The 12,430-nt window shown below is 24.9% G+C and overlaps 1 protein-coding gene across 1 annotated transcript; it reads right to left on the bottom strand.

Annotated features, from left to right (window-relative positions):
- Positions 1-4,528: 4,528 nt before the first annotated feature.
- LOC145831841 (uncharacterized) lies at positions 4,529-10,700 on the bottom strand. The gene is made up of 6 exons (XM_082939182.1): positions 10,607-10,700; positions 10,069-10,120; positions 9,182-9,309; positions 7,547-7,579; positions 6,456-6,512; positions 4,529-5,255 (listed from the first exon to the last, which is right to left on the bottom strand). Exons 1-6 carry the CDS (start codon positions 10,686-10,688, stop codon positions 5,167-5,169), a joined length of 441 nt encoding a protein of 146 aa, XP_082795308.1. The 5' UTR covers positions 10,689-10,700; the 3' UTR covers positions 4,529-5,166.
- Between the last annotated feature and the right edge of the window lie 1,730 nt (positions 10,701-12,430).

Raw genomic sequence — 12,430 nt, 5'->3', positions numbered from 1 at the left:
ACAAACTAAAATAAAATCATATTAAAGTTTAAAGTTTTAAAATATAAAATGACGTAATAATCAAATGTTAAAAATTAAATAAGTGCTTAGGCTATATACATTTGGTATACTAATAAAACTCATTAGAATTAAAACAATCTTAATGTATAATGTTATATTCTTTAAATAAGTTATGCATCGGAAAAAATTTTTTCAGATATTAAAAGGATAAATTTAGTAATACATTTAGTTACGACTAATTAACTATTGCGTTAGTCTAATAAACATTTTATCCAACAAAATCATCAGTTGTTAAGTATTTGTGAATTTTCATTTTTAAAATGTGTTGGCGGTTATTAAAAAACGGTCTGAGATAAATTTTATAAACAAAATACAGTATTAACATACTCATTAAATGTTTTAAAACAAGGTATAAAAGCTTCTGCACACGAAAAATTTCTAGGCACAACAGTTGAAAAACAGGTGTGAGACAATAAGTAATTACTCGCTACTGATCGAATGACTTTGGAAATTTAGATGTGTTTTAACACAATATAAATTAGTTTTAAGCTTTAATTGTTTAAAAACCCTTTTGTACAAGGTACATTGGTGTTTAAAAATATTTTCCTTTAAACTTTAAAGTGTAAATTCTACCACTTATCTTATTTATAAAAGAAAATGCCAATATACTTGTAATTAAAAGTCTGTCTGTCTGATTTCTATATTTGCTGAATAACAAAAAAAAAAAGTTTTACAAGTTTTTTTTCAAATTTAGTCATTAAGAATTGTTTTTTTTTAAATACGTTCGGGTAAGGTTGGAATGATAAAAGGATGTAAATTAGAAAAAATAAAATAAATTCTGACTGAACTTATATACAGATCAGACTGACCTTTAACTATACTTTCCTAAATGCAAGTATATATTCAGGTTTTGTATAACTGTGAATTTAAGTTTACATAGATAGACGTTCTTATTTATTAAATAAGTTTTACTAAATATACTATTAACTATATAATTAAATTATAAGTTAATTTAGTAATAAATAGATAATAAAAAAGTTTCGTTTTCGATATTTTTAAATATAAAAAATCTTTCTTAGCTATACAATTTATATCAACTGTGTTTTTTTACTTTATTAGAAAACTAACATTTTTCTCAGGTTCAGATAGAAAACTTTATAGCTTTATTTATTTAAAAATAGGTAATTGGTTGAATTCTTAAAGTTGTATTTCATTTAAACGTTTTTATCTACAAATTAAAAGAGTTTTAAAGTGCTGGCAAACTACATACAGCTTTCAATTACAAAAAATATATATAACATACAAATTTACGACTCGATAACCGAAAGGTTTCTTTGCACACCAGGTTCTTAGACCAAACTTTATGAGCGATTTTTTATCGTTCAATAAACAATATCAAAAACAACAAGTCGTATGATAGGTAACAAAACAGTTAATAAACTATTTTTTGTATTTCAACTTTATTTACGACAAACGTTGTTTAATTGTTTTTTAAACCTGGGTTTTTTAACAACATCTTCATCGAAGTCGTTTTTGCAAAAACGTTAAGATATTTGCTTTAATATCATAGATAATAACCATTGTTATTTGTTAACTTACTGATTAAAGCACCTGATAGCCGTAATTGCCCCTAAAAGAGTAATATTGCCCATTTTGGGAAACTCTGGTTTAAACTTCAACCCTACTTTTTTAATCTCACAATTTAAAGTAACTTTTAAACAAGCTTTTGCTTTAATAAATATTTTTAAGATACTTTAAACGTTGCAATTAATTTCTTAAGCATCTCTCTATTCCTTTAAAGTTATATTTTAGAGGTATTGAAAAGCAATATGGGTTAAAGTGTTCAGTCTAACTGAATACCTGTTAACTATCGTATACAATTTCAAGCCTCCTAACAGCTAGATTACAGGCATTTGCAAAAGCAGCCGTCATTTGTTTGTATACTTGTATTTGACCAGCTACTAGTGCTTTTTATAAAGTATTTTTTTTCTTTAACTTAAAGATCACTTAGTTGGAATCAGTGATGTTAACTTGATTTCATAATCTAGCACAAAAAGATAAAGATTAGGCAATTTTAATTATAAAATAAAGTGAGTTTTTGCTTATTTGAGTTAAAAATTCTACTACTGAAGATGCTTCTGAAACTTATTTTATAGAGTTCTTCTATATAGTACAGAAGTGCAGAGTTATTGTATTTTAAAGTTTATATCGAGAAGTTTCTTTATAACAAAACATTAAATAAATAAATTTGTAAAAAAACTGTTCAACTAGTACATAAACTCAAATGTAAAACGAGCACCAAGCCAAACCTTAAAACGTCCTTTTATAAATTTAACAGCTTTTTATTTCTCAAATTTATTTCAAATGAAGCTTCAACTATTAAGAGTTAACAAGTAAACGATACACAAAACAAAGCTTTACCCACTAAAAACAAAAACTGCAAACTAAAAATGTTATTCTTCTTTTAAAAGATTACGTTTAGTTTAGACTATTGTACAAACTTTTATTTTTAAGTTGTGAAGGTGAAAACCATATTAGTTAAAAATGCATACATCACTTATATTCTTGTGACTGAAAGGTTCATCATAGTTAACTTTAGGGTACACATTTTGAGTATTATTTAAGTAACTTTTAATACATTTAACTACTCTGAACTGGTTAAAAGTATTGAACTAAAGTCTACATAGGTGTTATTAAACAACATACAAACTAATTTCATACAGAACTGTTTACTATATACTTAAATCAAAACTATTCGATTTCTAAATAAGGGCCAGAGGTCGGCAAACTACTGTCAGTGGCCAAGCTTGAAAAAAAGAAAAATTCAGACAATGACGTATCAATAAGCTAAAATGAGTAGCTTTTGCAAGTATATAAATTTAGCTTTTTTAGTAAATACTTACACAGTTCTTCTAAACATGATAGTGAATAGTAGCGCTTTTTTTTTTGTTTATTGAACGAATAAAAGCACTCATATATTTGGTCAAAAGACCTGGTGTACAAAAAAACCTTTCTGTTATCGAGTCATACACTAGGATAGAGTTTAAATTTATGTCCATGACAATATTTAGTTACATTTTGCTTTTGTAAATTCTAACTATTGAGTGTAAAGTGTATCTTTTTTAAAAAGCCAGTGGCCCACCCGCACTTTTTTCTAACAAACCTGCTTAATACTTACAAAAGACAACGACAACATATTTTTAGTAAAATACATAAACTTGCTACTAAAATTTTTGAACAAGTGATGAACTAATTCAAAGCCTAAAATTTTTTTTTGAATTTTACATCAAACATGGTACCTAACTTCTGAATATTTCTAAAGATATTGTGATTTTGTAATTATTCATAAACAAATCATGTAATGAATCATGAATTAAACAATTGCAGGATTGCCAAGGTAGTTTAAAAACTTTCTCAAGGACTTATAATTTGTTTTTAAATTTTTGAAGTACAAGGTTCACATCATTAGTGTAAATTTGAACACAAAGTAAAATCTGTTTTGAATGTATAAAAAATATTGGAAAAATACTATTGATGTACTTTAAAAAATATACATATAATTATAGAAATATTCAATATGGTAGAAAAAGTTATTGATTATCCATGTCTAATAAAAATCTACTTATTTTACATTTAAAGATAGTTTAAATTTATTGAATTTTCGATGATATTTGTTGAAAATTACGGAAATTTTTTTGGCAACCCTGCAATTAGGAGTTTTATCTGAAATAGAATTAAATATAAATGAAAAACTCTAATTGCACACATTTGAAATTAATTTATAACTACTAGTTTAAAAAGCAGGGTATTAAAAAAGGGTCGGTATCACCTCTATTTATAATAATATTGATTAATGGGCGATTTAAGTAGTACATTAAGCATGTATTTAGGGACATTAGCTAGTTAAGAATTTCGAAGTTATGGGGAGTCATAAATTTTTATCTTTTATTTACTGATAAGCTGGCTTTCCAATTTTTTATCATCAAGTAATACTTAAACCTTGATTTACAAAAGGTAAACCATATCAAAGGGCGACAACTAGTAAGGGGTGGAAAATTAATGAGTATTAACTTATAAGGGTGGAGATTTTTTAATAAGTTTCTATCAAAGGGAAATGGGATAAATATAAAACAAGTTTGGGAAACCCTTTTCTAAAGTGTAAGTTAGCAATACAATAAGCACAAAACAAAGTAAACTAATTTAGAATTTCAGATTCACAACTAAAATTTAACTATAATAATGTTAATATTGTTTTATCTACATGACAACAACTATTTATTTTTTTAACAAATAAAACAAATCAAAACTTTGTTCAGGAATTGAAAGTTTATTAACGAAAAATATCATGGAAGGCATATACTTAAAGTGGCATTAAAAAAAAAGTGCATACTTTTTTAAGCATAATATTTACTAACTGGTGCATATTTAGAAATTAACTATTTATATACATTTCATTAGATGAAAATTTTGTTAGTATTGCAGTATTTTGAATCCTTACTTCGTACTATTTTTTTATATAAATGTACGTAAAACATAAACTTTTGGTGATGTAATTTAGGCTTAAATAAAATAATTAAACCATGCTCACTTATAAATAATTGAAAACAAAATATTTTGTAACATAAAAACTTCGAATAAGAAGTATTTAACTTGTTTGAAAAACAACAATTTTTAGCAATTAGTCAAAAACATTTATCTTTGTTTAGAACACCTTGATTCAAGGCAAAGCTTTCAAAAATAAAACGGTAGTACTTTTAAAAGTGGATATATTTTTTGAAAATAAAAAGGTTAGCTGTACAATTCGACATAGCTGTTAATAATTGCCTATATAAAGAAATGCACTAAAAAATTCATTTAGCTACAACAACTTTAAATAAAATCAACGAAATATGCAAATTTGTGCAGTCTAATACAAGCTATCAGGAAAATTTTAATATAATAAATCGGTGATCGAAACAAACTGTTTTCATTTATGGGATAAAAAAGATTTAAAGAAAATAATTTTGAAAACTAAAGAAAATAACAAAAAGTCGCATTTTAAACAAACAGCTACCACCAGTCATGAAATCCTTATCAAAACAAATTTGTTTTAAATAAATAAAACTTAAACAGTATATTCGAGTAAGGAGGTAGCATTCAAGTTTTCAGATTTTTTTCGATTTTTTTTCATTTTGCAGACTTTTCAACGGAACTGCTTTCGGCACTCATCAGGAAGTTTGTCATCCAAAACTCTTCCAAGTCGAGCGGCTTGAATTCTAAAAAAATATAATTTAGATTGATATTAAAGTTTTTTTAACTAGAGAGGCTGTTTTGAAACAAATAAGTTATTGTTTGGCAGATAAGTACGCTACAAGAAAAAGAATTACTTTTTTTTCACGTGCCAACAAAGTATAAAATACTGTAAAGACACTTGAAAATGTACAACAGCTTTTTTTAAAATTACTAAATAAAATCCGAACAAAAATAATCATATAATTATTCGACCTTTAAAATTCCGACAAGTATATTAGATGCACAAACGAAACGAGTTATGTTTCTGCAATGGCATTGCATCAGAATATGCAAAACTGAGAACTGTGCGCAAATTGTCAATTCAGCCTGCTTTTGCCCGGGCAAAAAAAAGTCAGTTTGAATCGGGCGGCTTCAGATTTCCACTACTTTTATTGAACTTGAAATTCATGCAAATCATGTGCATATTTGCTGAGTCAGCAAAAAAAATTTTTTCATCAAATCATTTTTAATTTTAAAAATATAATTTTAAATTTTTGATTTATTTTTTTAATGTTTGGGTAAGGTGGGTTAGGAATAAGGATATAAATATTTTTTTAAATGTTGATTAAACAAATATGCAAATGATTTGCATGAGTTTCAAGCTACTAAAAAACCGTAGTGGAAATCTGAAGCTACCCGTTCGAATCTGAACAAATGTTAAGATTCGCGTTGGTTTGTAAGAGTATTAGATTTAATAAAAAAGTTTCATCCGTCAACTGAAACCATTTTATTATGTTCAGATAAATAATAATTAGCATTATTCATCGAAAAAGCATATATACAAACTATCAAAATGACTTTAAAAAGTTTTTTTAAATGCTGATATAACTAACAGAAAATAAATCAAAATCTTGGGGAAAAAAGTAAATATTACAGTTAATTACCTTTAATACAATTGCAGTTGTTAGCATTACAAACAAACCAAACATTTTCCGGTAATTTACGAAATGTGTATTCAAACACCGCTGAATAAACAGTGACATGGTATTTTTAAAGTTGTTTGTTTTAAAGTTAAACTGTAATTTGTATTGCCTAACTGCAGCAACGAAAACTTATAATTTTTAGTTCTAATTGAAAACGGATACACAACAACTAGAATGCCATGAAAAAATGCAACTCTACAGCTGTTTGCAAAAATTTAATACAAACATTGTTTTAAATTTAACAAATAAAAAATATCTTACTTTTCAAATTATCCAAAACTTCCGGCTCAACTTCGAATGTCACCACCTTTTTGAGGGCTGTAAAGAATAAATTATTAAAAATTAAAATAATGCATGATAAAAAACATGTTTGAAATCAAAACTTAAAATGAATTATTTAAACTTTAAGATATTTTACAACTAAAGACTTTGAAAAGAAAATTAAAAAGTAATAAAACTTAAAAATTTAAATTGATACTTCTTAATTAAATAAAGTATCTTAAAATAAAATTAGAAATATTTAATTTTTTTAAATAATTTGACTGTACTAAAAAATAAAACGTTGCTTAAATTAATGAAAACACAATATTATAGAAAAGTTATCATATTAAAACACAAAAATTTATATATAGTTGCAATAGTCAAACATTTTCTATTTAGCAGATACATTATTTGGTTTACGGCTGTAAAATAGAGCTTTTTTAAATATTATTTTAAATAATAACATAGCAATATAAATAATATTTAATCTACTATTACTTAACAGGGTTGCCATTCGTTTTTGAGTAATTTGTTCCAGGTTTTCGAAAGTACACGTTTTTGGGTCTAATTTTAGTTTTAAGGTAAATTTAAAAACTGTGTGTAGTATAATAACATTGAAAAGATACTATAAGGCTACTTCAATTAAGTTTTTCATTAGAAAAATTTATTGATGACTAAAATTTTTATCTTTATAGTAGATTTTTTGTTTAAAATTAAAATTTTACTACTTAACATGTCAAAATTGTTTAAAATTTCAGATATATTTTTTTTTTTCAAAAATTGTCAGATTCAAAGTTTTTTCAGGAATCCAGGATTTGTGGCAACCCTGCCTAAACATTTATACTTATTATTTTTACAAAACAAGAAAAATATGTTTTACGACAATCTTCCCGTTTTAATCTGTAACTTCCCTTTATAAACATTAGTAATTTGTATTTAAGCTAGTTAAAAAAAATCATTCAAACTCATTCGTTCAAAACAAAACATGTACATAACTTCATTTAAGTACAAAGCTAATTGCATACGACAATTTTAATAAGATGTTTATAAGGTTAAGTGCAGTTTATATGAAGTGTAATTAATAAACTCACATTGTTCTCTGGCAACATCTAGCTCCTTCCAAGCTGTAAAAATATTCTTTTATTATTAATAATATAATTTATTTAAATTAATTTAAAATTATTTGTTTATTACTTAACCAAACAAAATGAGCACAATAAACTTTTTTAGCTTTTTAAAATCAAAAAAATATTTATTGGTTTTTCTAAATATTACATTATATTAGCTGTAAATTAAGGTTTAGTAAATATTTAAAATAAAATAAAAATTATGTGAAACTATATCATTAATATTAAAAAACAAACATTGTGTATTGTTGTGAATATTTGTCAATGTAAAAAAAAATCATGTAACTAAGTATGACGATATAAAAAAACAACTGATAGGCCAAGTATAATAAAAACAAACTTAGTCAAACAGACAATTACACTTGAAATACATTTGAAAATTATTTGTATTACAAAGTTGTTTCAAAGTATGACTGTACAATAAAGCGGCCTACGAATTCGGTGTGAATTGTTACCGCAATGCTGAAGCGGGCTAACAAAAATAAGATAAGTTGATACTTCTGACCGCAATACAATTATGCAATATTACACAACCCAGTGCAAACATTGCAACAAAATTCGAAATCATCTACAATGACTGGACATTAAGTATTTGAACTTTTTGTAAGTAGCATTTAAAAATTTTAGATTTTGAATTACTTAGATTATGCAAAATTTTAAATCGAACGTAAAAATTTTTTTTAAGATCTTAAAATATCAACAAAAATAATTTTATTGAAGAACATTTGCTTTTGACCCTTATTTTATTTAATTGTGATTTTACTTTTGAGTAATAGTCGAAAATTTGTTGTATCTAAACAACAGCTGAAATTAAAGTTTGAGCTTAAAATAGTTTATTATCAAAAAAACTAAAGTTTAAAAAATTTATGTCATAGAAGAATTTAAAAACAGTTTATATTCAAACATTGCAAGAAACGTTTGAAATAGTTTAAGCTGATCATTTAGTGGAAGTTTGGACAACAGCACTAAATAAAGTTGATAAAAATAGCTCAGCCAAGGAGATAAAGCTTAATAGTAAGCCACAACAGAGTGAAGCTATCAAGAACTAATTAACACAAATTATATTATACAACTGAGTGCATATATTGCAATAAAGATATGAAACTAACATAGATATAATTAGTATAATTGTAAAATACAAATTGTACTATAACTCTATTATTGATATGATCTATAATTAAGAAAATTGAAAAAATAACCTCAAATAACTAACAAAAAAAAAGTAAATTGTTTAAAAACAATCTAGATTTCTACGTTAATATTCCAAAATGAAATCAAAGATCAATCTTAAAACAATGGAATAAATATTTATAACTACTATTACAACATTAACTCTTAAAATGTTGATACTAGCAAAAAATCAGCCAATAAGATATCTTATAAGTTTAATCACAACCCTAAACAGCTGTAAAATTATACAACATTACACAACTTCGTGCAAACATTACAACAAATTTTGAAATTTACATCTAGTGTGTATCAATAGACAAAAACTTAATGCTGACTAACTGCACAGATGCTAGGTTACAACTTTTAGTTTTTAAGATAACTAAAACACTTCAAACTTTTTATTTTCATTTATTTAACATTTCAACCAACCGTTCTTAAATATCTGCACGTTCTGCAAATGTTCCTTGCTGAACTGAGCTTTGTCCTGCTTCTTCTTCTCCTGCTTCTTCGTCACCACCTTCTTTGGCTTCTTCGTGAAACAAATGTTGTTCCTCGGCCTAAAATTATTAAAATGTTGGTGTCTTTTTTTTTACTGGGAATTTGACACATTATTGGATAAAAGCAAGCTGTAGTACTTTTTTAATTTGATTTGATAAAGTTTGATTTCTGTTAATTATTTTTATTTTTTGATTTTTGGATTTTAATAACTGTACAATAATTCTATATAATTTTTTTTTGTATAAAAAACAAATAAAAAATTATTAAAGCCTTACTACTGCAGCTGACCCAAAACAATATTCTCTAATTTTTGGCCAAATTGTTATTGTAGACCTAATTTTATTAAAAAAAAATTATTTCTAAAGAGAGCAATGTTGCCACCTAACATTGAGAACTACTAATGTCAAACAGTAAAGTAGTCTTTTTACAAGGTAGTCTTATTTTGCATACTTTCAACCAAGCTACAAGTGAATTTTTGAAGCTCAAATATCTTTTGAGATAAAATAAGTCAAACTTAGAGAGAATAGCTTTTAATTAAATGGTCAAGACAAAAGCAGCTAATCTTCTCCCATAAAATTTAGGATTTTTTACAAGAATTTCTCAGTTAAATAACAATAACAATGAAAATGCCACAAAGTTATTAACTTTAACTAATTTAGGTATAATTTTTACTTGAAGAAAACAAGTATATATATATATATATATAAATACAACATTCAACTTTATGTTTTGAGAATTTTGTTCGTATCTTAAGGACTCAAAGTGTTATGAAATTGTTCATTATACTTAAAGTTAAAAATAAACAGAAATTTACTCACACTAATTCCTGCATTTCATTAAAAATAGATTCTTCTTCCAACTTTTTCTTTTCTGTTTAAAGCATTAAAAAAAAAAATAATAAAAACACTAAACAGTTTTTTTTTGATATCAAGAAACATAACATCATTTCAATAACTTTAAGAATGGTTAAGTTATTTTTTGTGTTTATTTGTAAAAACATTAAGTGAAATTGTAAACCATTAAAAATTGTATACATAAGCTTATTGAGGACTAAATTTTTAAAACAAAGAGAAAAAACTAGTTATGTATTATATACATTATTTTTAGTTATTTTTAAATTGAAAAACAAATATATTAGTATTTAAGCTTTTCATATGCGCAGCCAAACTTTTTCTAGTAGTTAATCAATTAACAGTTGAGTAACTTTCTTTTATAGATTAAAAACAACTCAACTCAGAAATAAAAATACATAAAAACTCACTAGTACAGATTAGATTACTTTTAGTAAACAAACCTAAAAAAGATTTCTAACAAATAAGTTAACAAACTAATATCTTATTTTAATAACAAACGAACCCTTCCTGGCTTGGACATGGGTGGCGGCAATTGATTTGCTTGAAGGCTGAATGCAGGTGGTGAGCATGCGTGGTAAGGCCATTTTTATATTAATTATTCTGAAATAATAGTTATTATGAATAATATGATTAATAAAACAATTTTATATGAATTTACAATGAATGTCAACATTACAATGCAAGGGAAGGCCATTTTTATATTAATTATTCTGTAATAATGGTTGTTATAAATAATATGATGAATAAAATGACTTTACTATGAATTTACTATGAATGTCAACATTCCAATGCGTGGTAAGGGCATTTTTATATTAATTATTCTGAAATAATTATTGTTATAAATAATATGATGAATAAAAAAATTTGATATAATTTACTATAAATGTCAACATTACAATAAGTGGGAATGCCATTTTTATATTAACTATTCTGTATCAAAATAATGGTTATTGTGAATGATACAATGAATAAAGCAATTTATTATAATTTACAATGAATGTCAACATTACAATGCATGGTAGGCCATTTTTATATTAATTATTCTGTGTTAAAATAATGGTTATTATGAATGATATGATGAATAAATTAATTTGATATAATTTACTATAAATGTCAACATAACAATGGGAATGCCATTTTTATATTAATTATTCTGAAATAAAAATAATGGTTATTATGAATAATATGATGAATAAAATAATCTGATAAAATTTACAATGAATGTCAACAGGACAATGCGTGGTAAGGCCATTTTTATATTAATTAGTCTGAAATAATGGTTATTATGAATAATATAATGAATAAAACAATTTGATATAATTTACAATGAATGTCAACATTACAATAAGCATCGTGGGAAGGCCATTTTTATTTAACAAAAAAAATTGTACAACAAATTGTGAATTAATTTTGTAAATAAAATACAATTTAAATTTCAAAACTTATAAATCATTAGTTTAAAAATATGTTAATATTACTTTTGATTTGTATGACTATTCAGCATTACAATATATATATTAAATTTATTGCAAACAAAACAATGATTCTCAACATTATAATCCTAATAAATGATAAGTGTACAAATATTTTTTTGAAATTGCTTAAATACAAGAAGTTTGAATTTTGAACAAATTTTGTTGTAAAAGTACACAAGTATTTTAAAATTAACAAACTATAATGTTGTTGATATATGAAAGGGTTGCCATTCTATAAGGAAAAAAAGCCAGCATGTATGATAAAAACTTGCCTAAGTTACAGCTAGAGTTTATGAGAAAATTTAAACAAATTTTTCAGTCAAAACTAACCTGAAAATCGTGTTTATGTTTAAGGGCATAGGGGGGCCACCTTGATTTTTAAAAGTTGGTCTTATATCATAGAGTTTTATCTGAGCAATTTAACAACTTTAAAAATGTTGTACTAATTTTTGAGATATAAGCAATCAAAGTTGGTGACCTCAATAGGTTCCTAATAGAAGGCGCAAAACAAAATAGCAAAAAAAGACTATTTCATTAAAAATCTATCTTCACCTTCATTTTTTAACTAATCTTCTTTAAATTTTCACAGATATTTTATTATTAAGTTTAAAATGATTTAATACAGGAATTGTGTTAACTTTGAAAAATAGAATTTTTATTTAAATAAAAACTTTTTTTTTCTAAAATTTTTGTTTTTATTATTTTTTAAATTGCAACATTAAAAGTCTTATAAACTATAAAAGAAACATTTCCTGGAAGTTTGAGGTCTCAAGCTAAAAAATGAAAGAGAAGATATATTTTAAAGAATTTCTAAAATTTCTGAGAAAACTGACTTTAAAAAAAATGAGGTC

This window comes from Thalia democratica, chromosome 3, assembly GCF_965202585.1.
Source record: "Thalia democratica chromosome 3, ktThaDemo2.hap1.1, whole genome shotgun sequence".
In the NCBI taxonomy this organism is placed as follows: Eukaryota; Metazoa; Chordata; class Thaliacea; order Salpida; family Salpidae; genus Thalia; species Thalia democratica.
The sequence above is the reverse complement of the archived record's forward strand: the minus strand, read 5'-3'. Positions and strand labels throughout refer to the sequence as shown.